Source organism: Charadrius vociferus, unplaced genomic scaffold (genome assembly GCF_000708025.1).
Source record: "Charadrius vociferus isolate BGI_N301 unplaced genomic scaffold, ASM70802v2 scaffold261, whole genome shotgun sequence".
NCBI classification, from domain to species: Eukaryota; Metazoa; Chordata; class Aves; order Charadriiformes; family Charadriidae; genus Charadrius; species Charadrius vociferus.
Genome location: NW_009646856.1, coordinates 566,747 through 594,477, shown reverse-complemented (window position 1 = coordinate 594,477; position 27,731 = coordinate 566,747). Strand labels below are relative to the sequence as shown.

At 36.4% G+C, this 27,731-nt stretch overlaps 1 protein-coding gene across 1 annotated transcript in view; it reads left to right on the top strand.

Annotated features, from left to right (window-relative positions):
- The first annotated feature begins 1,005 nt into the window (after positions 1-1,005).
- The window catches only part of DNAH14 (dynein, axonemal, heavy chain 14), a 50,269-nt gene continuing 23,543 nt past the window's right edge, over positions 1,006-27,731 (top strand). The window contains exons 1-6 of the mRNA XM_009894331.1: positions 1,006-1,093; positions 1,476-1,591; positions 3,180-3,347; positions 5,043-5,136; positions 12,339-12,472; positions 13,698-13,862. Of these exons, the coding sequence (XP_009892633.1) occupies positions 1,006-1,093; positions 1,476-1,591; positions 3,180-3,347; positions 5,043-5,136; positions 12,339-12,472; positions 13,698-13,862 (765 nt within the window). The remainder of the gene's footprint in view (positions 1,094-1,475; positions 1,592-3,179; positions 3,348-5,042; positions 5,137-12,338; positions 12,473-13,697; positions 13,863-27,731) is intronic.

Below are 27,731 nucleotides of genomic sequence, written 5' to 3'. Positions count from 1 at the left end.
AAAATGTGCAGGTACACACTGAGCCATACATTTTAATGGCTACTTTTTTTCAGCATTCCAATTTTCTGTATTCTTATAACTGCTCAATGTTAATTACAAGTAGCTTCAATGGGAGCTTTGCGTGTAAATCTCCTGTGCATAAGTAGAAAAACAGATGAGCCTTTGCAAGTACTTAATTATTTTTTATATCTCTTGAGATTCCATTTCCTTAGTATGACACTTGTTACCGACTCACCAAGCCAGACTTATCCATACTAATGTGTTTGAAAAAAATCATATTTCATTTGAGTATAAGCATTTCAGATTAACAAATAAGGATTAGTCAGCATTTACATCTTTCAGGAAAGCCATGTGTGGTCAAATCAAGTATGGATAAGCTAGTCCTGAGCAGACTTTTATTTTCCTTTGCAGATTTCTGACAGTTTGGCAGGTCAGATAAAATATCCTTAAATTTCTTAAAGTATACTTTGTTCTTTTAATTATGAAATAATGTTATGATTAATGAGAAAAGTTGAAGGATATAAGCTGCATACACTGGGGACTCAAGAAAACTTATAAGCAGACTGATTTCAAGATAGTAGTAGTAGTATTGAAGTACTAAATAGTTTTACCTTTAAAAAATCGACTTTGGTGAGGGTGTAGTAACATCTGATTATTTCACCTAAGTATTTGCCTTATTAATGTCTTCTTGAACTTCCCATAGCTTGAAGCGTCTCTCCATGACACAGAGCCATAATACAGAAATAGTTGAAAGAAGTTAATGAGCTCATTTACTATTGGCATTACTCAGCAGTACCACAGAACAGTTTTCAGCAAAAATTGAATGGTTTTCACCAAAATACAACCTTCCTTCACCTCTCAATTGCAGGGCTTTATTGCTGCTGCGACCGCCCTCTAGTCAGAGGTAGGTACATCCTGAACAAAGGCCGGTGCTACAAAGGGCAGGTGACACGGCCCGGCCAGTGAGGGCTGTTAGCCCTCAGCAACCCCCAACGGTCCCTCCCCATGGTCCCCCTGCAACAGCCACCCAACGGCCCCCCAACGGCTGCTGCTTGTGGCCAGGGGCTCCGTCCCATCCCTGGCCTGGCTGGAGGTAACGGAGATGGTGAGCGGCCATGGAGACGGTGAGCGGAGCCAGGGGGGCTCTGGCTGCTTTTTTGGTGCAGAAAGAAAGCTTGAAAGATTGATCCCTAAATGCAGAAGTATCAAAGCTGTCATCTGTAGTGGAAAAATTTGGCTTCTCTTTAGCCATAGCTTAGCTTAAGTTAACTTTCCACCTTTCCTGCATTTAGAGGGGTCTCCAATACGATGAGGGGGTTGGAAACAAGTTGACCGTGCCTGTTAAAGCCACTGAACTCTTCAGGACAGTAAGAAACCAAACCTGACCCTGAAGAGTGTAAGATTTTGTCATACTGCAGACAATAAAACAAATTAGCAGCTGAGGGTTACTAAACCAGTATAACTTCTGGTTCAAGGGGTGCCTGAGGGCTGGTTGTGGGCAGCGTCGCGGTATGAATATCCCGGCGCTCCTGGGATGTCTTTGAGCTTGGATCACTCCTCCATCTTAGAAGAAGCCGAGCAGTTAAGAAAGGTGCATGTTTTCATTTCTTGAAAATAGATCATAGGTCAGCTGTAAGACGACATTAACTACTTACCACCTACAATTACATACAAGTTTAAAAAGCATCTTGCAACTGCTGGGGGAAAGTTGTCCTGCAAGATATCACTGATGTGTCTTGGATAGCCTGTCTCTCTTTATTGCAGCACCAAACTTGCAGGTTTTTGTTGAGACATGCCTAAATTTTGGCGTGCATAGATACTAAGATATCTTCAATACAGGTAGAGACTCCAATAAATCATACGTTTTTCAAGCAGATATATATTTTGTTATTTTCTCAACAATTTTTGCTGGCAATTGAAAAGATCAAGTATTTCAACTGACCATCAGCAGGTTTCAAGTCCTTATATTATTTCGTCAGTTGGGTCCTTAATAAATTATTGATTATTTTTTATACTTTGACTAATAAATTTTGATGCTTGTGCCAAAACAAAAGGCAGTTTTAAAAAGGCAGTTTTTGTTCAAGAAAAATGAATGGTGTCTTCAGTCTTCCTTCCTTTTCAGCTCAGCCATCCTGCTGTGCTCTAAAAGTTAATGAAATGAGTGCATCATAGTCATCCCCTCTGTTTTCCCCAATGATGTTACACCTCAAGCTTTTACAGGAGGAGCTTGGGGGTGTAGCTGGAAGGTGGTCTATCCGAATCTGTCACAACAGATCCTTAGAAGAGATATGAGATATGTGTGACCCTGGTTTTATGCAGTGAGCTAGTGTATGTTGAGCCAGATCCTACCCCTAGTTTTGCAGGTGTTGATCTACAGTTATCTATTTTGATCTAAATTTGGGTTTATACATACATATTTGAAGTTCATAAGTAACTGTTGCAAATCAGCTTCTGGAGATAGAGACACCAGTTAGAGTTTATAATGCTTAATAGTTTTACCACGTTACGTGTTATCATATCTGGGCTGTGATGATGCTGTGATTCTGAAGCATGTGAGGGAATGGAGAAGGGGCACCTAACTGGGAAACTAAGCTAATATGATATCTGAGTGAGACTCACAAGTCAGGAATGAAGACCTCTGCTCTGTCCTGGTTTTGAATGCTTTTTTAACTTTGTATTAGTATCTTCCTAGTTAGAAAGTACAATGGTCTTTTTCAACTGGATTTTTTAGGTTACTATTTTTGGCTGGATTCAGGATTTTAAAAAATCCTCAAAATATCTTTTCAGACCCTTTAAAACTTTCCATGTATACTGTATATGTTATATGACTCTTGAAAAAATCAGAATTTTTTTTTCTTGTAGAGCTCCTTGTAAAAATGTACGTTCTTCTTTTACCTAAATTGTGATTAATGCAGTAAACGTGTTTGCCTTTATAGTTCAACATTATTCATTTTTCAAATCAAATAAATGTTTAATTTGCCACTTAGTGTACAATTAACTGTTTTTAATTTGTCAACTGTGTGAAATTTCAGTTCCAACACCGCAGAAGCAAATATCCAAATGCCACCTGATTTCTAATAAGGCATACAGATCTTCTCAAGTACGCAGTTCACGCTGAGGGCATAGTGGGGAGAGAGTCATTGTTGCAGATTTAATTCAATTTATTTTCTTACTGTTAGGATGAAGAATACCTACCACAGACGGATGAGCGAAACAAAATGCTGAAAGAAAAATTAGTCTCTCGTCTCCGGTTTGAACAAGAGAGGACAGAGGTACTGCTTATGGTAAAAGGCAGGTATATGGTGTGTGAAGCAGCTGGCGGCAGTGAAAAAGACAGCAGTGAACTGGTGAGAACGTGCATGATTTTAAACTAGACTATTTTTTAATATTTCAATTGCAGTTAATATCGTCCTAGCTGTAGTCCCATTATACTAAAAGTCTGACTTAGAGTTTACTGATAGAGTTATACATTGTCTTAAACTAGAGTTAAATATAAAAGCATGTGTGTTCCCGAATCCTTTCTAAATCTGGGTGCCCAAAAGTCCAAAATTAGATCTTTAAAAATTCTGGTCAGTTGCTACTGCTGCTGGAGCCAGGGTTAGCTTGTGCGCTCATAAACCACGGCCAGTGCTGCTGCATGGGCGCTTCTGGCCCGAACCCCGCGCCCGGGCAGCTGCCACTGTTGAAAGTGTCGCCTTGCTGGGCTGTTAGAGGTGTCTTCAGAGTGGTCCAAAAACGAAATATAAACAGACTTGTAGTAGAATATAGGGAGCTTGTAGAGAGTCTCCAGGAGTTTGCAACAGTGTTAATATTAAAGTAGTTTTGGCACAACTGATTTTGTTTGCCAATAAAGCTTTGGGGATTCCTGGATGTTTTGCAATACTGGAAAAAATGACGTTAACCTAATGAGTAAACAGGCATCCTTTGTATGGATAACCCTGGTATACATAGGATAATCCTAGGTTTACAGTGTTTTGACATGCAGCAATTTTTATTTTTTAATCTGACTTCTGCCTGGGAAAACTTTCTATGAGTACACGTTGATTATGTGTTTAATGCCTGTGCAGTCACGGGAGTGAAATTCTTCCTCCTGGGAACCTTTTAAGGGAAACTTCAGAGGCTGTCACTTATGGTGAGGCATTTTCCTGGAAGAAGTATTTGATACTGAGTAACAATTAAAATAGGAAAATTTGGAAGAAAAGTGTTCTTGCACTACAACCCTTCCACAGTCCTGCCATTGTTGGTGTGGAATTAAGGAATCTCCTTAATTTGTTCCTAACCCACTACCCTCTGTCTCTCCAAAGCAATGGAGAGCCTCCCATTGCTGAATTGCTCTTACCAAATATGCTACAGTATGAGTTAGCCTTCATCATGTAACATATCTTCTCATGGGAGTAGACTGTAGCTCTCAAATATGAGACAAAGACATTATAGTCTGTTTTACACTAGCTTAGTTTTTTCCTATCCAGTGTAAACTCTTTATTCTCATCATTCATAGAAAGTACCAGTGTTCTATTTTATCATGCTAATTTGAATAGTCAAAATCAGACCTCTACATTTCATATACATGAATCCCTTACTCTCTCTATAAATCCATGTAAATTAATCTAACTTACACGATTATTGGAATCATTTGCATTTAGTTAGTGTTTGCTTCAAGGGTCCTGAAAAACAATGATTTGTTCTTCTAAATTTAGAATTTCTTTTTCTGAAGGTCTGAAACTATTTAGGCTTAGGTTGATGGAAACAGGAGAAAGGAATTTTATTTTATGAAAATGCTAGACATTAATGTTAGTGCTCTGAGCACCGCCATTTTTATTTATCAAAATTCTTTTTATAAGTAAATTTTCATGCATGTAAAATGCTGTATATCTTAACTCAGAAAAATTCTGTAATGAAGCTGAGTTAAGCCATCAGCTAGTTTGAAAATTTTTTCCGTAACAGTTAAATAAATGCCACCTCTGATTTTTTTTTTTAGATTATATGACCACTCACTCAACAGTTATTGAAATTAATGTATTTCTCTGCCCTTTGTTCCCAAGTCATCCTCTGTAGAGAAGAAATACCCTATTCTTCGCACAGCAGTTTACAGAGCAAGCACAGAAAGGAAACACAAAGCAACAATAAAAGAGGAAGGCATATGTTTTGGAAATGTGTATGTGAAATTATATTTTTTTATGATAGCTTTTTGTTCTCTGCTACTTAGAATTTGAAACAGCAATGGATGTCTTCTACTGAATTATTTGACTGCTTCCCTGTGAATTCTGTGAAACTTGGATTAATGCTTCAGCATAAAATTTATGATTTTGCCTATTGCAATAGGCAATATTTTATGTCACTGAAAATCTGGAGAAGTGCTAGTGAAGTCATTGCAAATGGAATACAGTCTATTCAATGGGAAATGATATACTATGTGTACCTGTGCAAATGTATTCCTATGTACTGTGTTGCTTTCATCTGTAAGACAAGTACTTGTATTTTGCAAATTTAGTGATGGAATATGATGACTGAGTTGATTTAATTATTTAATGTTTATTGTCTTGAAGTGAAACTAAAGGAGTGTTCATATTGCTCTCAAATACCGTATCTAGAACCTTTGAAGTAGCATGACAAAGTGAAGGGATGATGTATACTTGCCAAGAATTGAAGGTTCAGAAAAATTGCTGTAGTAAGATCAGTGAAGTCCAGAAATCTGTCTCTAACTTTAGCAGGAGTAGAGGCTATTTTGGGAGACCACGCAAGTCTGACTGACTGCCTTCTGCAGTCCATTTCCCTTGTATTCCCTTAGCATCCATAATTATTGGATTTTGAATGTTTGGGACTGCAGCTCTGCCATATACCTGTTTGTGAACCTGGTGACCATGAACTTGCCTTCTTCCTTTTTGAACCTCCTCATACTGTCATCCTCCACAGATACTGGTGGCAATAAGCTCTAGAAGTTTGTAATCCCCAGTCCTTTGGCACAGTTCATCTTTTGGTTTCCTTTCCCTTTCATACACGTGATGAGGAATTTTCTGAGGATATTTTTCTGAGGCTGAAGAGATGAGAATGACTTTTTGCAGGAAAACCTCCATTCATCAATTTTATAGATTGGATTAAAACTGCACTTGGGGTATTTTATGCTAGATTCCTTTTTTTTTTTTTTTTTAATGAAGTTTGTCTATCAGTTTCTTCTCAATGGATTTTGTACTAATTGATCTCTTGCATCTAAACTTACATGAGAGATGTAGATGTCTGGAGGATGTGAACTTCTCAGTTTGTGAAAAATTAGGTTTTGTGTAATGGAACCTCAATTTTCATCAGTCCTGAGCCAGGCAGAATGGTCTCCATCCCAGATATCGGAAACTATTTGACCAGTAAGGATCTGCATTCTGGCTTGTATCACCGGCCACAATACATAATATTTAGTTTAATTAGTAGGTGATGTGAGAGAAAGCTGAGAGGAGGGATCTAAGCATGGAAATTGAAGGTGTAAGCACTTCTGGGGAGTGATTAGGGATTATTAAAGAAGAGATTAGGAAACTGTCAGTCTTCATTAGTTTCAGCGCTCACAGTACAACTTATTTTCTATTTGTGTATTCTTCCCAGAAAAAAAATTCTGGCTATCTACATATGCCTTAAGAAAAGCACGTAAGTGCTGCTACTTGTGTATCAGGGACTGGCAGCACAGATTTCTGTCTCATCTTTCACATGCTGGATTTGACTTTGGCAGCACTTTATCATTCTTCAGTCAACAGAAGAATCTTATTGGGGGTTACCATTTGCTGCCTGAAGTTTCACTGTCACACTTCTCCTCTCAGAAGGCAAAACTCCTCTTAGCACAGAATTGTCTGCACTGCCTGCACCATCCAGTTCAGTACAGTCTACTGCTCTGCTCCCTTTTTACAGATTTTTCTGAGACTGTGAAGAAAGGATTCTATAACAGTTAGCTCCTAGTCCCAAAAATAAAGGATGTCCCTATATCTTTGAATTAAGGAAGATCAAGTCTCCGTTCGTAGACTTAAGTACAAGATAATTGCTAACCACCATAATCCTTCTCTGCAGCCAGGGAACTGGTTTGTACCTCTTACCTTTTGGAATAAATGTTCATATTTGATTGCATGTCATCATACGGAAAATGTATTTCATAGTGAACAAGGGCCATTACTGAGATTCTACTGGTCCAGGTAAGATGACAGCAGACTAGCAGACCAGTGCAGGACTGTGTCCTAGCTAGAGAAGAGTTTAAAAAAAAAAAAAAAAAGAAGTTTTTTTTTCCTAACAGTTAGCAGAGGAGAGCTGCATAATCTTGACCCAGGGAAGGGTAAACATGCAAAAATCAAACTTTACTCTAGTACAAAGAATGCGATTTATAGGAGCATGTTAGAGTTTGGCCAATTTACGCTTCCTCCAAGAATTCCAGATCTGAGTGGACATTGGTGTCTCTCAATGTGACAGTCTCATGAGGGAGATAAGGACTTATTTGTCTATTCTGGGCCATGTTGTCCCCTGCATCTGTGTACTGCTGTGTGACAGATTTGTCTCAGATATGAGCAAGGAAGAGACTGCGGTCTCTGCCAGATAATCAGTAAATTTATTCATATCTAGGTAATCATTGTATACGGTTATCTAGACAGTAGAAAATCACTGCTCTGTTATCCAGTCCTCTCTCACTTTCTCACGTCTTTCTGGAAAGTGGTTGCTGTTCGCATTCTTTCTGATTAGTCCCTGAACTAACACATGGAACATTCATGGACAACTTCAAGGTTCATGGTCTCTACAAGAGCCATACTGAGACTGCTAAGGTAGCTGTTGCATCTAGCTAAGACTGCTGACACATCAGGCAAAGCTGCTCTTTTAGTCAAAGACCTGAAATCCGTCTTCAAAAGAACAGGTTGCTGCTGAAGAGCTACCCACAGCTAAGTGTGCATGTACCACAAGAAAGAAGTTGTGGAATAGAGTAACTTCTTTGAGATGTATTTTTGGAATGAAGAGTGCTCACCCTGTCCTTCCATTTTAGTGCTTGTATTATGCAATTCTGTACTGGAAGAGAAACTCCAAGACTTGTGCATCGATCTTTCATGCTTTTGTGGGAAGGGCATATATAGTGTGTGGCTGCTGCTAAAGCAAAAAGTGCTGGCACATGAGTTTTAGACAATTTCAGCTGCTCTAAGTGATTCTTATTTGACACCATTGCGACTTCAATATAATCTAGATTATTAATTATCCTATTAGTCTGAATTATATGGCCTGAATTTTTTAAAGCCTATCCACAATGGAGTTAGACCAACAGTTAGCTGAAGCTTAACTAATTTTTCCACCATTGTACCTGTGCTTTATTTTTGGTTGTTAGTGAAGATGTGATTGGTTAAATGAGAACAAGTTATACATTAAATCATTATTTCTTTCATGGTTTTAATATATTTTTCATTTTATCCTGACAAGTGAAATTAGTTGGAACAGATTAAAAATTTACCTAAACTGCGTACACTTTAGTGGATGCAGAGGCTGTCACCTGCAAGATGTGCAAGAAGCTGGTGTTGCTTACTCTCCTGTGACCTTTTCTTTGTATTTTAACTGCTGACAGTTATTTTCCTTATGTTTTCATACAGGCTAATATAGTACATGTATTTTTCAGAGCTCTCTAGCTTAACCTTGAGTTACTTTTTCATGTATATTGAACTTATTTAAGAGATTTTCAGATTAGTCTACAAATCTACGAATGAACTTGAAAAAAAACCCTGAAAAATCCTGTATTACAGTATTTTTATACTTTTTCTAGGAAAGAATTTAATTTTGAAAATACTACTTATTACCTTCTTTCTGATTTCATTACCATGCTGTTGGAATTACTGAGAATGAGAACAAATTATACCATTGATTTTTTTTAAGTATTATTTTCTTAGTTGTGTTTCCCAGAGCATAAACTTAGTTTAATCTTGAAGCTCTCTTACTTTTGAGACTAAACAAAATAATGATCAGTTTTTATGCAATACTGCTTCTCATGCCTATAGTGTTAGACCACAAGAGGTAGGGCTGTAATTTTGTTTTGATTTCTTTCCCCACCCTCACTGTATATTTTATTCATCGTGAACAAAGCTCTAACTCTCTGCCCTAGGACAGCTGTATCTTAATCATAAATGCAAACCATTATACTAGTCATATTTTAGTTGATTGTGCTATTTTGCCTGTATGACTGCATCTTCAAATTTTATCCTAATTGAGTATATTGTTCAATTTTGGGCTCTCAAGAACGCATAAGGAGGGAAGAGAAGAATCCGTTTGTCAGCCTACTAGCATGTCAGAGCAAGAGACAATGAAGTTAAAAAGGAGCATAACAAAACCTCTGTCCTTAATGTCAAAGAATGAGAATTTGAAAATGACACTTCCCACAGCTTCTGCTTGCAAAAAAGTTCAGCATGGTTTTAGCACATCAACTCCTTCTCCTGTATATGGTAAAGTACCTAAAATGATAGAACATGGAGTAATAAAAGATGTTACTTTCTTTCCCCATCGTTGTAACTATTCTTTTCCAAACACTTGTAAATATACAGTGTCCTCCAGTGCATTGCTAACAAAGAATACTGTAAGTCATGAGCATTCCAGTTTTTACTTCAAGCTTGGTCTGGTCATTTATTTTCTGTTTTTCTACTGAAAATAGCAGTCTTACTGGACTTCTAATGTTTGGCAAGATATAATATTTCAGTGGGCAGCCGTAGTACAAGCATACCCACTGTCCTTCCCCCTAAAGCCTTTAGAAGGGAATGCTCTTCCTTTTCTGGGCATTACAGGGGGTGTGAAAAATGCTTCCTTTGACATGGTGAATATATAAAAACACTCCTGCAAAACTTGACATCTTTTAAAAAACAAAAAATGGAATAGTGGAGATATAACACTATCTTAAACTCTGTATACAACTGCAAAGTGCATAAGAGTGTGTGTTTATTGCGGTTTTTAAAAGTTACAGTTATCCATACTTCTCTTCTGTGTAGGTTTGCCTTTTCAACATTTCTTTAACTGAGAAGGCTGTGTAATGGGTCTTGAATGTATTTTTTCCACCAGATGTTAATGAAAACTAAATGTATGATCGCCTTTCCTATTGTCCTCCAATCAACTTGGGTTTTTTTGAAGTGTAAAGTGAGATCATCTCTCTAAAATACAAAAGCATAAACCACGGAAGTTGTATGTATGATGAAATTAAACTCCTCACAAAGGCTTGGTGGCCTTGTGATCACAGTTCTTGCTCTTTGAAAGCCATTGCAAGTTTCAAACTGACTTCAACAGGTCAAAATTTGCGCAAGTCTGCAAGCTGGAGTTCATTTATATCAGTAATTTTGGGATTATGCTTTGAGTGAAACTTGCAGAAAACAGTTTTGAATCAATTGTATCCTGTAAGCACACGAAACATGAATATTGAGAAACTGTGCCTCGTTAAACAAGGCGTTGAAGTGTAGGGCTGTACTGGGTCTGGCTGGGATGGAGTTAACTTTCTTCGAAGTGGTACATATGGTGCAGTGCTTTATATTTGTGGGTAGCACAGTGTTGATAAGGCACCAATGCTTTGGCTAAGCAGTGCCGCTTTCCTGGGGTCTAGGCTTGCTTTCTTTCAGAATGGATGAAAAGGTTTTCTAGTAATAAACAGGGCCAAGCGAATGGCAAAAGTCAAAGTGAATGGTACCCTCTTTACCTCATGGCGTACCCAGGAAAGAGGCATTACATTTGTTATCCAACCATACTGAAGTAAGTGATGTCAACTGATGATTTGAAAACAAGCCGTAATGCGTTGTTGAGAAAAAGAAACAGCTTTGTGTGTGTGTGTGTGTGTGTCTCTCTCTATATATATACAAATATTAAACCCATCAGAATGCATTTGGGGAAGCACACATTGCAGAAATGTAAACTTGCAGGAAGTTTAACTTAAATTAGAAAAATATTTGTGCATAATGATCTGCTTTAAATTACTAATATTTTCCTTTTTTAATGTGTCGGTTGCAGATAATATCAGAAAGACTGAAATGCAAACAACTGTTTTGGAGCCAAGTTGCCATAAAAAGACTTGTGAGCAACCAGAAGTTGAAAGGTCTTTCAAACAGCCTTTGAGAACTAAAGTTCATTCTTATGATAGAACAGGTACATACGTTGTAGCATCGGGGGGAAGACTATGCTGTTAGTTATGCCTGTACAGCCAGAGTGTTTTGTTCAGATTTATGTTGCTATAATGGAGAATATACTCAACTGCTTCTGTCTTTCTTCATCCATCTCCCGCCTTTAGAGTAGGCGTACACGTGTAGAGGAGAGCTGATACAGCTGTAAATGAGAGAGTGATGTTGTTTTAAACCTTATTTCAAAGGCTAACAAATTTACCCTCTGCATTCACCTTCTGATGTTTGGGGTTTTTTATACCTGATCTCAGACCAGACTTTCAGACTTTGAATTTTTATTTTAATGTTGTTTATATTTTATAGTTAGCTACAGTAAGTTTTCTTTTAATTAGAAGATTTGTAAAGCATAGTCATGTTTTCTTACTTATCTTGCAGGATTAGTGTCAGAAAGATTAGATTTTGGTCATTATTTCTCCATTGTTGAGTCTGAAAACCGAGAAAGAGTGATACCACAACTGGATTCCTTTTTTTTCTTTTTTGCAAACTTTTTTTCTATGCAGATTGTAATAGGGATTAAAAACCACAGGGAAAAAAAAAATAATTATGCTTTCCAGAACTTCTCAAATTGTTTTCCATAATGTTATAGAATATTTTGTTCAACTGGAGTGTTCTTCTCCTATGCAGGACTAGATTGGTCTGATTTCTAAAGGGGTAATATGTTTCCATCTAAAAAGGAATTTCTTTTAAGTATTAGAAAGAAAAGTATTATTGTCATTCTTTCGTTTTCAACAGTCTTTTTGTTTAGCTGAGATTTTGCTCTGCCTTCAGATGTCTTTTCTCATTCTTTCAGTCTTTTTAGCATTTGAGGAAGTCTTTGGCCTGTAAATCATATTTTTTCTACTGAGTACTTTGAATTTTGTAAATTACACGATAGATCAGTGTAAAATCACTGGAAAACAAAATTACTTTGAAGTCAATTGAACTACTGTTCTTCTATTGCAGAAAAAAAAACCCATTTGGAATATCTGATGGTTTTTGGTTTGTTTTTTTTTTTTTTTGAGAAAGACTTTCTGAGACATATTTTTAGTGTCTTCCAACTCAGAATAATATCAGACCAGTCTTCCACACTTGTTAAGGCTTATGCAATGAAACTAAAGAATGAATGGCTGGCTGGCTTATGTAATATTTCTAAAGGGTTTATGTTAAAGCGAAAAAAACAACACTTTTTTTTTGTTTTTTCTTTTCTCAATGTACCAGAACCAATTGATGATGATGTTGTAATGCATATTTTGAGGCTTCGGGGCAAACTTGGCTGGCAAACAAAGTTACCATCGTGTGAACAGTTAGCTAGAGAGGCTGATGTGTCCAGACTTCAGAAGTTCACAGTTATGGTGAATTTTGCTTTCCCTTCTCCACATCCTGTGCAATTACACATTCTAGAAAAGATGTTGCTTAAAATCTAAATCACTTATTTCCTGAAAGGTTTTGCCTCTGAAAAAGGATAGAAGTGTTCTTAGAAACAACAGATTTTTTAAAGAGAATAAACTATTAGAATTAAAATTAGTAGGATTGAATTCTAATTCTTAAAAACAGGAATTGGAAGCTTAATTACCCTTTGCGATGGTCAGAGCCTTAGCAGAGTTCTGGGAGAAGATGGTCAGAATAGTGGTACCCAGAATGATTTATTCCGTCTCTGGGTGCATAGCAATCACTTAAACTTAGTGCTCAGCCAGTGCTCCCCGTAGTCGAGCTATTCTAGCACAAAGTCCAATTGTGATTATGTCTGTCCTGATCAGACATACCAAGTATGAGGCCAGTATTTGTCGTGAGCAGTACTGGGCAGTCTGCTTTTGATGGAGCCAAATGGGACGCTGCCTGTGTTCTCTTACCAGCTTGGTGCATTCAATTACTGACAGACATATGTCTGGTTTAATTATAATTTTGGAAACATGCTTTTTCACGAACAAAAAAATAGGCAATACAGCAAATAAAATCAGGTTTCTTTCAGTGCACACAATGTTGTGAAATATTTTGGATGCACAATAAAAATAAAATCTATGTTATATTTTGTCCCTTGGGACTTCTGATTTCAGAGATGGCTGCAGAGTTTTTAAGAAGCATTACAGTTGTCCACAAAACTAAAATTTCTTCCAGCTATAATGACATATTTTCAAAACAACCAGGCATCACTGATACTTACAATCTTTAAATGTGTACGTGTTTGCTACTAAAGAGCTTTACAGTGTTTTTTTAGTCTTAACAGTGCTTACCACTGGTTTTATAGATGGAGAAACTTAACTACTGAAAAGTTTGTTCAGGTTTGGATAAAAAAGCTGTAACATTAATAAGGTTATATGAGACTGTTTTCTTGACAATAACTAGTAATATTTAACTAGCTGTTGGTGGAACTGCAAAATTTTTAGATTGGAAATACTAGAAATATGTGATGATAATAGAATAACTTTCTAGTCAATTCAGTGTTGCTACTAAGCTTCTTACCAGAACACTTGGGTACTTCTTTACTTTTCTTCTCATAGTAAATTATATAGATATATAACTTGTAATCATGAAAAAAAAAATATATACACCCATGTAAATAATTTCCTCTTTTGACAGAGACCGTTATTGCTAAAAGATACTGGGGAATATATATATTGTCTTCAACGAAACAGGAACAACTTTAAAGCTCCCTACAACCCATACGATTTACAGGCTGTCTCTACAAATGCAGCTATGAAAAACAAAGAATATTGGACCGTTACAGCTTCATTTGTGTCTAAGGTAGCATGTTGTACAGCACACAGAACAACATAAACACAGATTTCCACAGAAAGAACAGTTTTCTTTTCATTTATTATCATGTCACGTTCCCATTGCAATTATGTTACTGTCTTTGCTTATGAGTTTACTGGTCCCTCCTAAAGATAAGTCCTCTGTTGGCCTTGAGCTTAACGTAGCCCATCCTTTTGCTCAGGCATGTGTTAAGATCTCGAACCGTGGTATCCAGCCTGAACCTTAGCCCACTAGGTGTGTTAGAAGATGGGTCACTTAAAACTTAGCACCCAAAAATGCACTAACTATCTGCATTTCTGGGTGTAGCAATGCACGACAGGGAACACACATCCTGCATGATCTCATCTCAGACAAGGGCATAGCCTCTGCTGGTAGTCGTATATAGAAATCGGTAACGATCATGCCTTATCTTTGCTTTTTCTGTTCTTTTACTCTTCGCATTGTAAATAGGTGAGCCTTCAGTGACTTATTGATTAGTCTTCATTTGGTCTTGAAAGCATTTCCTTTTTAGAAAAAAATACAAGAGCAAAATTTATTCCCTAACTCAGAATGAGATTCTATGACTAGTTTAAGCCTGTGTCAGGCTGATGAGAGAGTGGCTCTAAGCCACCCTCTCCATTGCATTGGCACTGGTGATTTCATGGCCAGTATGTTGGATCACCTCGCTAATTTAGCTGAAAACGAATGAAAATACATTGTATGTGTATTTATCTGCTTGCCAGGTTAATTTTCAGTCAGATTAGAGAGCTGATCCATCTCACCAGGACCACAGAGTACTGATATTCCTAAAAGAAGCACTAAAAATAACACCTTTTAAGAATATGAGCACCATGTTGCATGATGTTTCATCCGGTCTTAAATGTCTTTGAAGACAACTCAACTTTGAAGTCCTTTTTCTCTTTAGTGTGAGTGAAGTTTAGAACTAGTACAACACTAACCTTGTATGGAAGAAGTGATAATTGCATAATTTACATAATTGGATTGTTGCTGGATGCTAAAGTTAAACTTTTTGTTGTATGTATGAGATACATGGTTTGAATGTCAGAAAATTACCGGCACAGCTTAGGAACTGATGCAATTACTGTTGTTAAAATGAGGAAGATGTTTTTGCTACCAGTGGAGGTACTAAGATTTTATAAAACCAGATTGGAAGAAAAGAATAAATGTTGGTAACCTGACTGGGAAAAAAAAGACTGCGACCTTGTTCCTTCGCCTTCGGAATGTTTGCTGTTGTACAGAAATTTGAAGTACAGCCTTGATTTAAATACAAAATGAATTGTTCCAAAGTGTCTGTAACAAAAGATTTACTACTTGCTTTGTCTAAACCACAGAATGATTCATTCAAAGCAATTAATTAGTGCTTAGTAGCCAGTCCTCTCTCTCTTATACTCCTATGAAAGATAATGAAGATTTGTATAAAAGTATATCTGCGCATTGTCACTTTACTGTATTCTTGCCAGTCAGAGTCCAGTCCATAATTTGAAAAGGAATTATGCTAATTTACAATTGGTAATTTTTATATCCTTTCACACAGGTGTGAACATTCTCTTTAGAGAATGAAAAATCAATTTGCTTACCCTGTTGTTGATTTGGTTGTAAGATGCTGTTTGCCTACCTGAAAAACACAGCGAAGGTTCGAGAAAAGGTTTTTTGGAGTTTGCTGCCAGAAGGCGTTACGGTGACCACCCTCTGGGTGGGTACATCTGCCCACCTCGTACTGGAAATCTTTACACAAGTCAAATTCTCTTTTCCTCTTATTCAGTATTGTATCTTGTAGTGACAGGAAGAAATTGATATTCCATAACATTCACTTGCTAACAGGGAATAAGTCCATTCAGATTCCTCCTTCTTACATACATTGTGTGAGATAAAGCACTTTTAAACAAGAAAGGTATTCAGTGGGCCTAAATAAATGGATTTTTAAATGTGCTGAGGGGCTTTCCTAACTATGGACAGACTTGAACATCTACCAGAATACTTTCCTAAGTAGTGTGTATGTGCCATGACATATTTTGAAGGACAGAAACATCATGATATTTATAGTAATAAAAACATGTAGAAACTGTATGCTTGTTCAAAATTAAACAAAAACTACATTGGTAGACAAAATAAAATGTGGTGAATTTTGCCACCACTGTGGTCATCAGTATTCATGCTTTTTGTCATTGATAATGAAGATTTGGTAATGCTTGTCTTTTTGAAAAGGCCTTGTATAATTTTTCTTAATTTTTCTCCTAGTTTTCTGCAGACCATAAATTAGGAGAAATGGAAATAACACCAGTTCCACAATGGCTGCATGAAAGACAGATGTATTACAAATTACTCAATCTGAATTTCTTTTCCAATTTCAGGTAAGGACATAAAAAAAAAATAATAATTGAAGTTAATCAATTACAGTCATAATTTTCAATATCTTTGTATGATAAAATGCCAACTTAATACTGTGTTAATTCCTGCATAGGCGTTCAAGAATTTAAAGAATTACAGTATCTAAAGACTATTCAAAATCTTTTTGATTCTTATGTCTAAATCATTAAAGGAATTATACATCCTCTTTTCTCTTTTGTTACTTTTTGTTTCTTCTTTTTTATTTAACCTTAGAAAAAGTAAGAATATCGCTAGTAATATCTTCCTATACGTTAAATTTTAGGAGGCAAGTTAATTCTTCCATTTGTTCTCTTTCAAGTTCTATAGACTGTATGAAATAGCTAGTACTGTTCACCTTCTATAGAATGCATTCAAGCAAATTATGTAGTGTTAAATAGAAGAAAATGTTTAGTGGTGAAATTTTCACATTCCTCTGGCAGGCTGTTTTGGAAAAATCAATAAAAACACGATAGCTGAATTTTAACCTCTTGCTGAGACAAATATTAAACATCCATCTCCTTCACATTTGTTTCAATATTTTATTTTTATTACTTTTTAGTGGGACATCCTTGTTTCTGGATTTTTTTGGCTTTCATCTATAGAATATTGCTGGAAGTGATTCAGTTTTAGTACTTGACCCTGCGTCTCATGTTGGATTTGTGCATGCAAGATTTTTGTGTGTGCATCAGTCATCACAATGATGGCATATACAAATTTCACTCATTTGTGAAATTGTATTTTATGTTTGCCAGTATCACATTCCACATATGAAAACTAACCAAAGTAATCATGATCTTATTCACATTGCTTCCCAAAATTCTGGTAACGTTTGTTGTTATTGAATATATATGAATATATATATTGAATGCATATATGTTTATGTGTCAGAGAATTAAAGATTGCTGTGATGGGAATGTTTAGAAGACAGATAAGCCAATTTTAAACGTTCTAAAAAATTTTACTGGAATGACATTGTTTAACTACTCACTTTATGCTATTGCTTAGTTCATATCCATTATCAGTCATGATCACTCCATAGTCAGTTAACCCTTCACAACCTCCGTCTGCGAGTATGCAGTACCACAGAGCTGATGCGGTGGGTGTGTTTAGTACAGTTCTTGCTTGCCTTGGTCACTGAGGTTGAGGTGGTAAGGCTCAAAACTGGTCTACCAAGGGAAGCTGAAATGACAGTGAAGATGTTGCATCTCTTCTCCCTGCCTATTTATAAATGTATTGTGTTTATATTGTTTCTAGACAATTGGCTTCTGCCTCTGGGCTAGCTGATGCAAAAGCTTAATGATGGGTACTCTGCCCGGCTGCAGCAGGTGCATTATCCTGTACCTTGTTTGTTTTTTTTTTGTTTGTTTGTTTCTTTGTTGATTTTCCTTAGTTAGCTGCTGCTTCTCTTCTTAAAGCAAAAGTAATGTTTGCCCAGCCTTGAGGGTTGTTTAATCACTGCCCAGTAACTGACCATCTGTAGGTCAATTATGGGTTCTGGCACCCTTTGCTTCAATCGTGGCCATATTTTCAAGGCCTTTACTGTTACCCTGTGCTTAACATACATCCCAACAAGAAATGTCTGGTACCAAGGTCCAGTTTACACAGGAAGTTCTCAGAACAAGTTGGTAACAAGCCTGACTGGCCAGGACTGGGACTTGGTGCAGTTAACATCAGGCACAGTTAGCTTAAAGTTTCTGGTTTATTATTGACAGTGGCAATATTATTTTTACTAGGGACAAAACTGCTTATGCAGTTATGGTACATTGGGGACGTTTATGTTCGGGTTTCAAACAAGCTCATATTAATGTTTGCTTAGTGTACTTTGTCTTTTGTGGGTACAACAGGCCTCTGCTTTAGCCATACATTTCATACCTCTATCAAGACAGAGGAAGAGGTGTGGAGGCAATGTTTGGGAGCAGATTTAGAAAGCGGAATTGGCTAAATAGATCTGCATCTGTCTCCCAACAGCGTAAGTGCTGCTACTGAGCTGTTGCGACAGCAGGTGTGACAGTGTTTAGAATTTATGTGGATAAATAATTATTTCTGTTGCTTCTAGAATGAAGAAATACTTTCTAGTCTGGAAAATCAATGCTAGAAGAAGCAAGACGAACAAGACCAAGTCAGTTTAAATACAGGTTTTCCATGCAAAAAGAATGAAAGCATATTTCATCTCCTGCTGTACACTTTAGCAATTTGTGTCCTATTTTCCTTAAATACTTTATAAATCAACAAAGACCATTATACAAATGCTAGATTACCTGTTGATAACAGCATGGAAGACTTACTCTAATAAAATTTTTATGGTGCTTTTATCGTGCTGTGAAGGAGCCTGGAATTTTAATCTGGAGAAACCTGAGCTTTAATTTGATGTTTGTCTAATGCCAAGCACAGTGGAATTCTGCTTTATGACTAGGGATTTTCAGTATGAATGGAATGAAAATAATAACTAATACAGTGTTATATTGTAAAATGAGAGTGGTTGCACCAAATCCAGGCTGAGTATGGGCTGAATGAGAAGATGGAATTCAGTCTGTATGTTGAGGTGAGTAAATAAAATCCCATCACACTTCATTTATTCTCCTTAAGGGTGTCCATTATTGGCATGTGGATAATATTCGTATTGTGTAGGTTTGATGATGAAAAAGACATTGTTACCTCTTCACAAGAGATTTTTTTCCCCCTTTTACAGAAATGTATCCTGTAGTTACGATTTTTTAGTTGTAGTTAAGGTTTTTAATTAGCCCTTGTGTTAGGAAGAGACTTCTTTCTCGGGTTTATATAAAAATAATTAGCTTTGTGCTGAGAGCACACGGATTCGATCTTTCTCTTGTACCTAGGGGTAAGGAACTGGGAAAGGTTGATGGCCTTTTTCTTCCATTTGAATAGTCAAGTGGAAAAGGCATAAACTGTCAGGTAGTCCTTTGTGTGCCTAGTTTTAAAGTTACTGAAACAGGAAAGGGATTCGAGTAAACAGGGTTTTTAACTGCATAAAATCTGAAAACTGTCATTTATGGAATGTATGATAAAAAATAACATATGATGAGTCAGCTTCTGAAAAAAAATCATGTTTTCTCTTTGCTTGGCATTAGTCAGAGACATGTTCATTAATTCATACATTAAGGCTTAACAGATACATAGCGCTTTCCCTAAAAGCAGATTTTTTGTAGGTGGCAAGTTCATCAAAATTCAGTTGGGGCACTTTAAATGACTGACTATAGAATATTTTTAGCGTGTTTTGTCAAAATCGAATTTGTCTTTTGAAATGTTTTTATGTCTTGAAATCATACAACCTTAAACTGTAACCTTTTTATAAACTAGAAAGTAGTCCTGATGCTCTCCCCACTTCAGCATTTGACTAAATTTGTGGATGAGCTGTTCCTGTACGCAAAGATGGTGAAAGAGAGTGTAGTCTCTATAGAGTCCACAAATTTGTTTTGTTGAGTTTTTGGGTTTGGTTTTATTCTTCAATACGTTGCTTCTCACATAAAGTTATTGGACCTTCGTATGGGTAGGTTGGTGCACGACACTTTTTCAAAAGGAAATCACAGAGGACTTCTAATGCTTTGTTGACTACAGAGCCTGTTCATGCAACTGATTGTTCCTAAAATGATTTAGATCCCTACGCATTAAGAAAAGCAATTTAAAAGTTGTTTTGTTCAAATTCCTTATATTTCTTAAATATGATGGTGAGGCAAAGCTCTTTAAAGTTTGTTTATTTATGCAATAAGTAAGGCTGTTTATGCTATTCCTTATTTTGAAGTCATTAAACAGTATACTCCAAACATGGATAGTGAAACGCAAGCACATTTGAACTGCATGTTGACAATTTGCTGTCTTTTCTGTCTTCTACACAAAGGTGTGCACAAATTGCTTCACACAAATCACAAAACCAAAAAAAACCCCATGGAGTCACCATGTTTTGATTTGGAGACTGTAAAATGATTTTGTTATAAAAAATAAGGGGTTGTGATCTTAGCCCACTTATACATTTATTCTTCCCAGTATAGTGCTCCTTTTTGGTGTGTATTCCCCCACAGAATTTGAGCTTAAGGTTTTGTTATCAGGAGCATCTACTAAAGAGTCACTCTCCCTTTGAATATCCCAGTGCTACCAGCCAAAGGCATAAACCTCAGTTGCTGCTTCTTATCACCTTACAAGTCCTCCCTGGTACTTAGTATGACATTCTTTAATGGTGTTATTGTAAAGGAGTTATCTGTTAAATAAAGGAATATCTGGTATCATTTTAGTTGTCCTAAATTCCCAGATTTTGGATTACTAAGGGTTTTGGTTATTTATGCCATTGAACAATTGCTTATGTTAATCCAGACAAAACTGCCTAAGATGCATATAAATTATTTTCAAAGACTAGAGAGTGTTTAAAGAAATCTTACGCAAAATAAAAAGAAACCAAATATTCTAGAAAAGACCAAGCACTTAGCAGCTCTCTGGACTTGCTAGGGTAAACATAAGATTGCCTCATGTAAAAAGTGCTATATCTAGTTGTTCAAAGCTTTTCAGAAGTATTAAAACTCAGTTCTTCACCTTTAAAACAAAACAGAAAATCTTTAGACAACAAGGAAAGTCAAAACCAAAGCAAACGCTGGTCTCCTAGCCATGTCTCTTAATGCCTTTTAGATTCCTAAATCTTCCATAGCCTGACTGATCTGAGGGGCAGCTCAACAAGGGCCCATTGAGCAGTTGATGATAAAAGCCACCAGGACATCTCAGTGCTCACTTGCTACTGATTGCTGTTCTCGAAAATGTGGTGAGTCGTCTAAGTCTTGCTGATTCCACTATTGATTACTAGAGTGCTGTTATTCACAGTAACTGCTCCAGTACTTTCCTATGATGGTGCATAATTTGTTCCCCTGTAGTACCAGAATCAACCACATTTTGCTCAATCTGAGGACTTGCTAGTGAGTGTCGGCGTTTTGTTCCTTTTCATGATATCATTACTAAGCTCTCCTGTGCTCGTATCTAAAATTATTTGCAACCTGGTCCCTAGTGTTGGTGTTAATCCTTTTAGGGCATGAGGGAAACTCCACACCTTGCAAGGACTATGTCACTAACAAAAACTAGATCTGGACCATGTTTTTCTTTACTTGCCAGCCACGAGGGACTGATCTAGAAGAAGTATAGTTCAGATGAATAAACACAAGAAAGCTGTCTTCACGGTGTTTGATAGCAGTCTGTATATTTGCAAGGCTACTATAATAGCATCTGCTCTGGAGGTACAGGTTGTGGATAAAAATCTTTAAACAATGGATATTACACTCACTTCTGGTTAAGGTTATCTAGATCATCTGTTAATGGGAACGTAACCAGACATAGCCATGTTACTATGACAAACCCCTTTCTTCAGGAAGAGAAGACAGCTACTTTGCGATTTCAGAAAGAGCTTGCCAAAGAAAGAAAAGGCCTACAAGTAGAAATAAAAAAATAATAAAAGTAGTTCTTTAGTAAGAAAAACAGCTAATAAGAAAAAAACAGTACAAATAGAAATGTCAATTTAATGTCTTCCAGACAATATATTATTTTATCAAATGGGATACTTCTAAGTTTTCACTTTAAAAATTTCCATAATATTTGAAGGTGAAATTAAGATTTGTTACCACGGAGAAGGTTAACTTCTGGCAAAAATAGGACTGGAGGAAACCCTGAATATGACAAACAAAATCCTCTGGCACTTCTTTCAATTAAGTTGTTAAGACCTTTCTGACACCATTTTTCTGGAATGTGAGCAAAGACATACATACTTTTAAATAAATAGAGTTTAAGAACTCTCAGTATTTCTACTTAGTCTTAAATAAAAATAGCACAAGCTGTAGCCTTACTACAGGCAGTTCTTTTACCCCTCTAAAAAAAGCAGATCAAGGAAGAAATATGTTTTTTACAATTTTTTTTCTCTCTCTGCTTACTGTTGCATTACATCACCAGTCTCCTACCAACTTCAGGGCAGTTAATTGGTCATTCTGATCGACAAATGCTGTGGATTTTCTGTGTCATTTCTTTTTTGGGCATAACATTTCAGGAACATCAGCACAGTTATTAAATGGACACTCTTGCTCTGCCTCCTCCATTTTCATCTTCATTCTTTGCTCTTAAGACTTTCTCTGTCTCAAGCATAAGGGTCTCAGTTATTTTGAATTTTGAAATCGGGATTTGCATTTGGGGGTGTTTTTTTCAGATGTATAAATTAGATCTGTGCTATGTCTAGTATACTGCTTACTATGAAATTCTGGAGAGCTTTTAAAAACTCGTTTCCCTCTATAGCTAAGTAATTAAATTACTTGGAATCCTTTATGTAAACACATTGGTCATGTAGTATAGTTTCAGCAAGGGACCTATGTGCAACTCATGTCAACCACCCTTATTTTATAGTGAAAGAACTGAGAAGTGAAGGAAGACAACCTGCTTTTTACATTGTTTGCTGAAGGTGCAGGAACGTTCACAGTACAACCACTATCCTGAAAGATGCTCCAGACTGAAATGCTAATTATATATACAGAAGATGCACAAAAATAGAATAGGAGAGTATGTAAGAGAAAAGATACTTACTGTACAGTAACTGCAATTCCTTGAGAAAATGCCCCAAGAGGGAAGGCTGAAGTTTTCGCTGAGCCAACCTTCTCCATCTGGTTTGAGTAGCTCTATGGGAACCTATGTCATGATTCTTTACTATGAAGGTTGCAATGAAGAAGGGTGAGAAAAGTGCCTAAAACAATGACCAGATTGATTACTACTTGTAGGAATAGACCTATGCTACCAAAACAATGCATGTGTCACAAGATTAAGGCAAAGGTAGTTTAACTGTAGAAGAATAATTTCAGAAAGTCTATATTTAAGCTCCAGAAGTGTGTGCACTGCTATAATAAAATGAGGGGGAATCGTAGAATCATAGAATTGTTTAGGTTGGAACAGACCTTGAAGATCATCGAGTTCCAACCCCCCTGCCATAGGCAGGGACACCTCCCACCAGACCAGGTTGCCCAAGGCCACGTCCAGCCTGGCCTTGAACACCTCCAGGGATGAGGTCTCAACAACTTCTCTGGGCAACCTGTTCCAGTGCCTCTCCACCCTTAAAATTAAAAACTTCTTCCTAATGTTTAATCTAAACCTGCCCTCTTCCAGTTTAAAGCCATTAAACTGAATCTGAGAGGGTAGTAATACTAAAAATGTTGGTATCATAAATCAAGAATATTTAGGCAGGCTTTGAAATGGTTGAAAATGGTTGTGCAGAATAACAAGTTGAACAAATGTAACAAAATACAATTTTGTGCTCTTTAGAGCAGTTTTGCCTTTTTGACAATGCTGTTTCTCAGAGCTGTGGTAATTTAGAGTGTGTTTAAGTAATTGCTTGAAATTGAGTTGCTTATTCTAGCTCATCTTACATATGACTGTGCACGCTTCAAGAACATTGCAAATGCAAGCAGAATGTGTCATAAGTAATCCTTATCCTAACAAAATCCTAAAAATTCTTAGTATACAACTAGTTGCGGTTAAGACTTAGACATTTTTAATGTTCAGAATAAAACTTACAGTTTTTTCTCTGTCAATGTTAAATCTGCAGATGTCAAGTCTTCTGTCTCCTAGTAGTTCAACGGTACAAGTAGGCAGTTTATATTATTATAATAATGCTAACATTGCAAACATTAAAATCAACACTACAAAAGGAAGTATCTTCAGAAGAGTTCGAGAACATTCTCATTAAGTATACAAATGCTATGAAATAAGCTGTAGGAATGGCTACTGAAAAGCATATCCATATGATCAAAGTCAAAAGCTTTAACTATCAAAAAGGCTGCCTTCCATATTTTGACAGCCTTCCATTTGGTTAGTATAACGCATTTATCTATGAATAATAAAACTGAAGAAATTAATTCACATCTCTTTCAATTAAGTGGATTTATAGCTGGTAAGACATAAACACCAATGGAGATAAATGAGAATATGTTATGTGATTGTATTCCACATTTAGAATTCAGTGATCCTTTGAAATCAAAAGCTTTTTCTTGACAGCGATGTCACTAGACATTTATAATGTCTGCTTGGCACTCTGAACTGCATTCTGTAGAAGTCATGGTTCTGTCTCGAGGTGACATGTGCAATAAATAACCTGTATGCATATTCATAAAGTGGGTATGTGTGTGTCCACTCTGTCGAGACTTTTTATTAGAGTGGTCTCTGGTGGGCACACTGATGCTTCATTTCCCTTTCTCCTGAATATATGAGAAGTAGGATAGAGTCATTCTATTTCCTTTCAGTTACTGGGTAGTGACAGACCATTTCATGTCTATGTTTTTGAAATGATTCAGCCACCTATGACTCCTCCCATGCCTTCTTTAAATATTACACCATTTCTGAGCCATCCAGCACAGACACAGTACTTGATGAAGTGGTCTTACAATTATTTCTGCCAAGGATTCCGGAACCAGCTGCTTCGCACAATTGTCTCGAGGCTTACTTTTGTAATCATGCATCATGCAAATGCACGTTGCTCAAGGAAGTCACTCCCAGTAACTTTATTTTTTGGATCCATAGTCTACATTTCCTGCTCTTCTGCTCCTCGCGTAATCTCAGAATAACTCTGATATATTTGTGGTTCTGCATGTGCTGAGATTAAAATGGTGTTGCATGTGTTCTACCTTGTGTCCCTGTGCATTCCACAAGAGAGGATGGTGTATGGATGCCTGTTCTATGATACTTCAAGGAGGAATCTCAGGAATAGTAAGTGATAAAAACACTGCATTCCATTTTCCCCTTCTTTATCATGACAAAATCCCATAGTGTTCCATAAAACTCTCTTTCAGAATGCTTCACATTGCCTATCTTTGCCTGGGATCTCTGTTTCCTTGCTTTTTTCAGCAGTCCCCCCATGTCATCTTACCCTCTCGCTGACATATGTGTTCTTTTTAGCAATATTTGTGCAATATGTATTGAATATAAGACTTATTTTATTTCAGTGTTCCATACTTCTTTTACTCTTTACACACATAACAGTAAAAACTGTCTGGTAATGTTGAGATTTCCAGCTTGATCTCATTACCTTATTTCTTTTGGGTTTTATATTCTTTTGCTGATTTCACAGCAAATATACATAAGGATTTAAACACTGTAGAATCTTTTTTTTCTGTCCTGGGTAATATTCTGAGGGATGAGAGCTGTGTGTATAGATGGAAACATTTGTCCAGCCCTTCTAACTTAAGATGAAGTGATCTTGCTGAGAACTCTTGGGAAGATATTTTCCTGCACCCAGAACTTGAGCAGTACTTACATTGATACAGGCTTGAAGCATGTGTGGTATTCCACTGACCTCAGTTACGCTGAAATATGGATCTCTCTAGGCTCTAAATATTACACAGTATAAATAAAGTGTATTTAATTTGATCAAAGAAGTTACATGTAAACAAAAATAGAGGAGAAATTATAAGCTCGAAAACTGAAGATAGATTTTTCTCTATTGCATGTCATGGACTTTTGGATTTTCTTTTCATATAAAAAATTAAGGAATATTTCCACAAAGACTTTCAGTATTGATAGCTAAATGAAAACATATGTACAGCTATATAATATAAATTTCTGATTTAAAATGCATTAAAACATATAAAATGTTTAGTGACAATCAGACAACTGAATAGGAAATTAGCTGTTATTCTTCTAAGTGTAAATCTCAAATTTACCAAAAAATGATTCAAGGGGATAAAATAACAGCTTACTACATTGTAAAAAGAATGAGTTCTTCAAGAATATTGGTTCTCCTTTTCACACTTAATCTTCTGTTTGAAATGGCTTCCTCTTTATAAAGACTTCTTAATGAAATGTGAGTAAAATACAGAATGCTGTTTGACAGTTTTAGCTATTTTTGAAATATCATTATGGGATTAACTGCATACAATTCATTTAATCTTAGAAATCACCGCATGCAGGACAGCAAGGAGAGCAATTTTGCTTGCCAGTAATTGGCTAACTCAGGTAGAGAGCTTCATATAGTTTCACGTTCATATTTTGCCAAGTGTGTCCATTACAAATCAATAACTCAATATATTCTTAGCTGAACTTCCTTGAAATCACACACTGGGGTTAGTGAACAACTACCAACACTTCCAGATTTTAGCATCTTTTCGGTAAAATCCAATGTAACTTAACAATCAAATTGGGTTTAACTTTCCTTTATTCATTTACTACCAACATCAATATATTCTCCTTAAATTTCTGCCGATAATTTAATGTGTATTAGCACTTATTAACATGTAAATGGCATGAATTAGAGGCATGAGATCAGAAAAGACATAATTGAAAACTGACTTTTTTTCACTGATGTCTTTTTTGTTGTTTTTTTTTTTCCCAACAGGAGAAAAGTTTGGGTGGTTGGGTTTTTTTTAGAAATATTTGTATCAGGATTTTTTTTCCTAACAAAGTAGGTATAGAGAAGACTCCAGAGTAGACAGTAGCTCTGATAGCTTGGGGTATTTATCTGCAGTTTCAGACATGGGAGTTGAAATCATTGTTTTGCCCTATCCATTGCATTTTGAAATTAAGCAATTTCTGTTTGGAATTAGCAACATTTCTTGGGTATCTCTACCTAGTGTTTTGAATGTGGATATGAGCTTGCTGTATCTGTTATTTGCATTAGTAAGATGAAAAAAAGATGCAGTGCATCAGAAATGTTTTAAATTTTTTTTCTGTTAGTTGCTTTGTTGTGGGTTTTTTTTTCCCCAAAACGTATTTGCTGCTTATAGTTTAGTTTTAAAAGGATGACTTTATAGAAAAAAATTATTTCATAGTTCATGCAGAATTATGAAACAAACTTCTAAAATTTTAAAAATAAATAAAATAACATCTATTTATTTCGGGTTTTTTTTCCACTAAAACATGCTAGAAATACCACATTGGCATCTCTTTATGGTTAGGTTTCCCATGCAAGCATTGGCCCGTATAAATATAAATTCATTCCGTTCCCTGTGATGGTTGTGATTAGAAAGGTAAGTTAGATGCAACAGTGAGGGGAAAAAGAGTGAGCAGTGTGTGACATCTTTAGGAGATCCTGGAAGATGAAACTGATAATGACCTAGTGGGGAATCTGCAAGCACTTCCTGAAACTTAATCAGAGGTCTATATAAATATGTGTGTGTATATATATATCTCACAATGTATTGTCATGCAGAGAGTCTGCATGAGATATTCCCGTAATGGAAAGAGCATAATTTCCCAAGTGTACGGGCTGTTTCGCCAGCACTGTTCCTGGAGCTCGAGGTAGGCGTAAATCTACATATCACTGTTAGTATAGACATTTCCTAAAAGTGAAATCTTGTCTATTACACATCTTGAACTGTAGTTGCTTTGGTATTGCTAATCATTCTTTTTTGCCCTTGATTTTTAAAATGCCCAGAAACTTTTTGTTCTCTAAGACTTGGCATACTAGGGCACTTGATGAGACTCAGCTATGGCACCAAAATTATTGTTCTTGTTCACACACCTTAACCTTAAAAG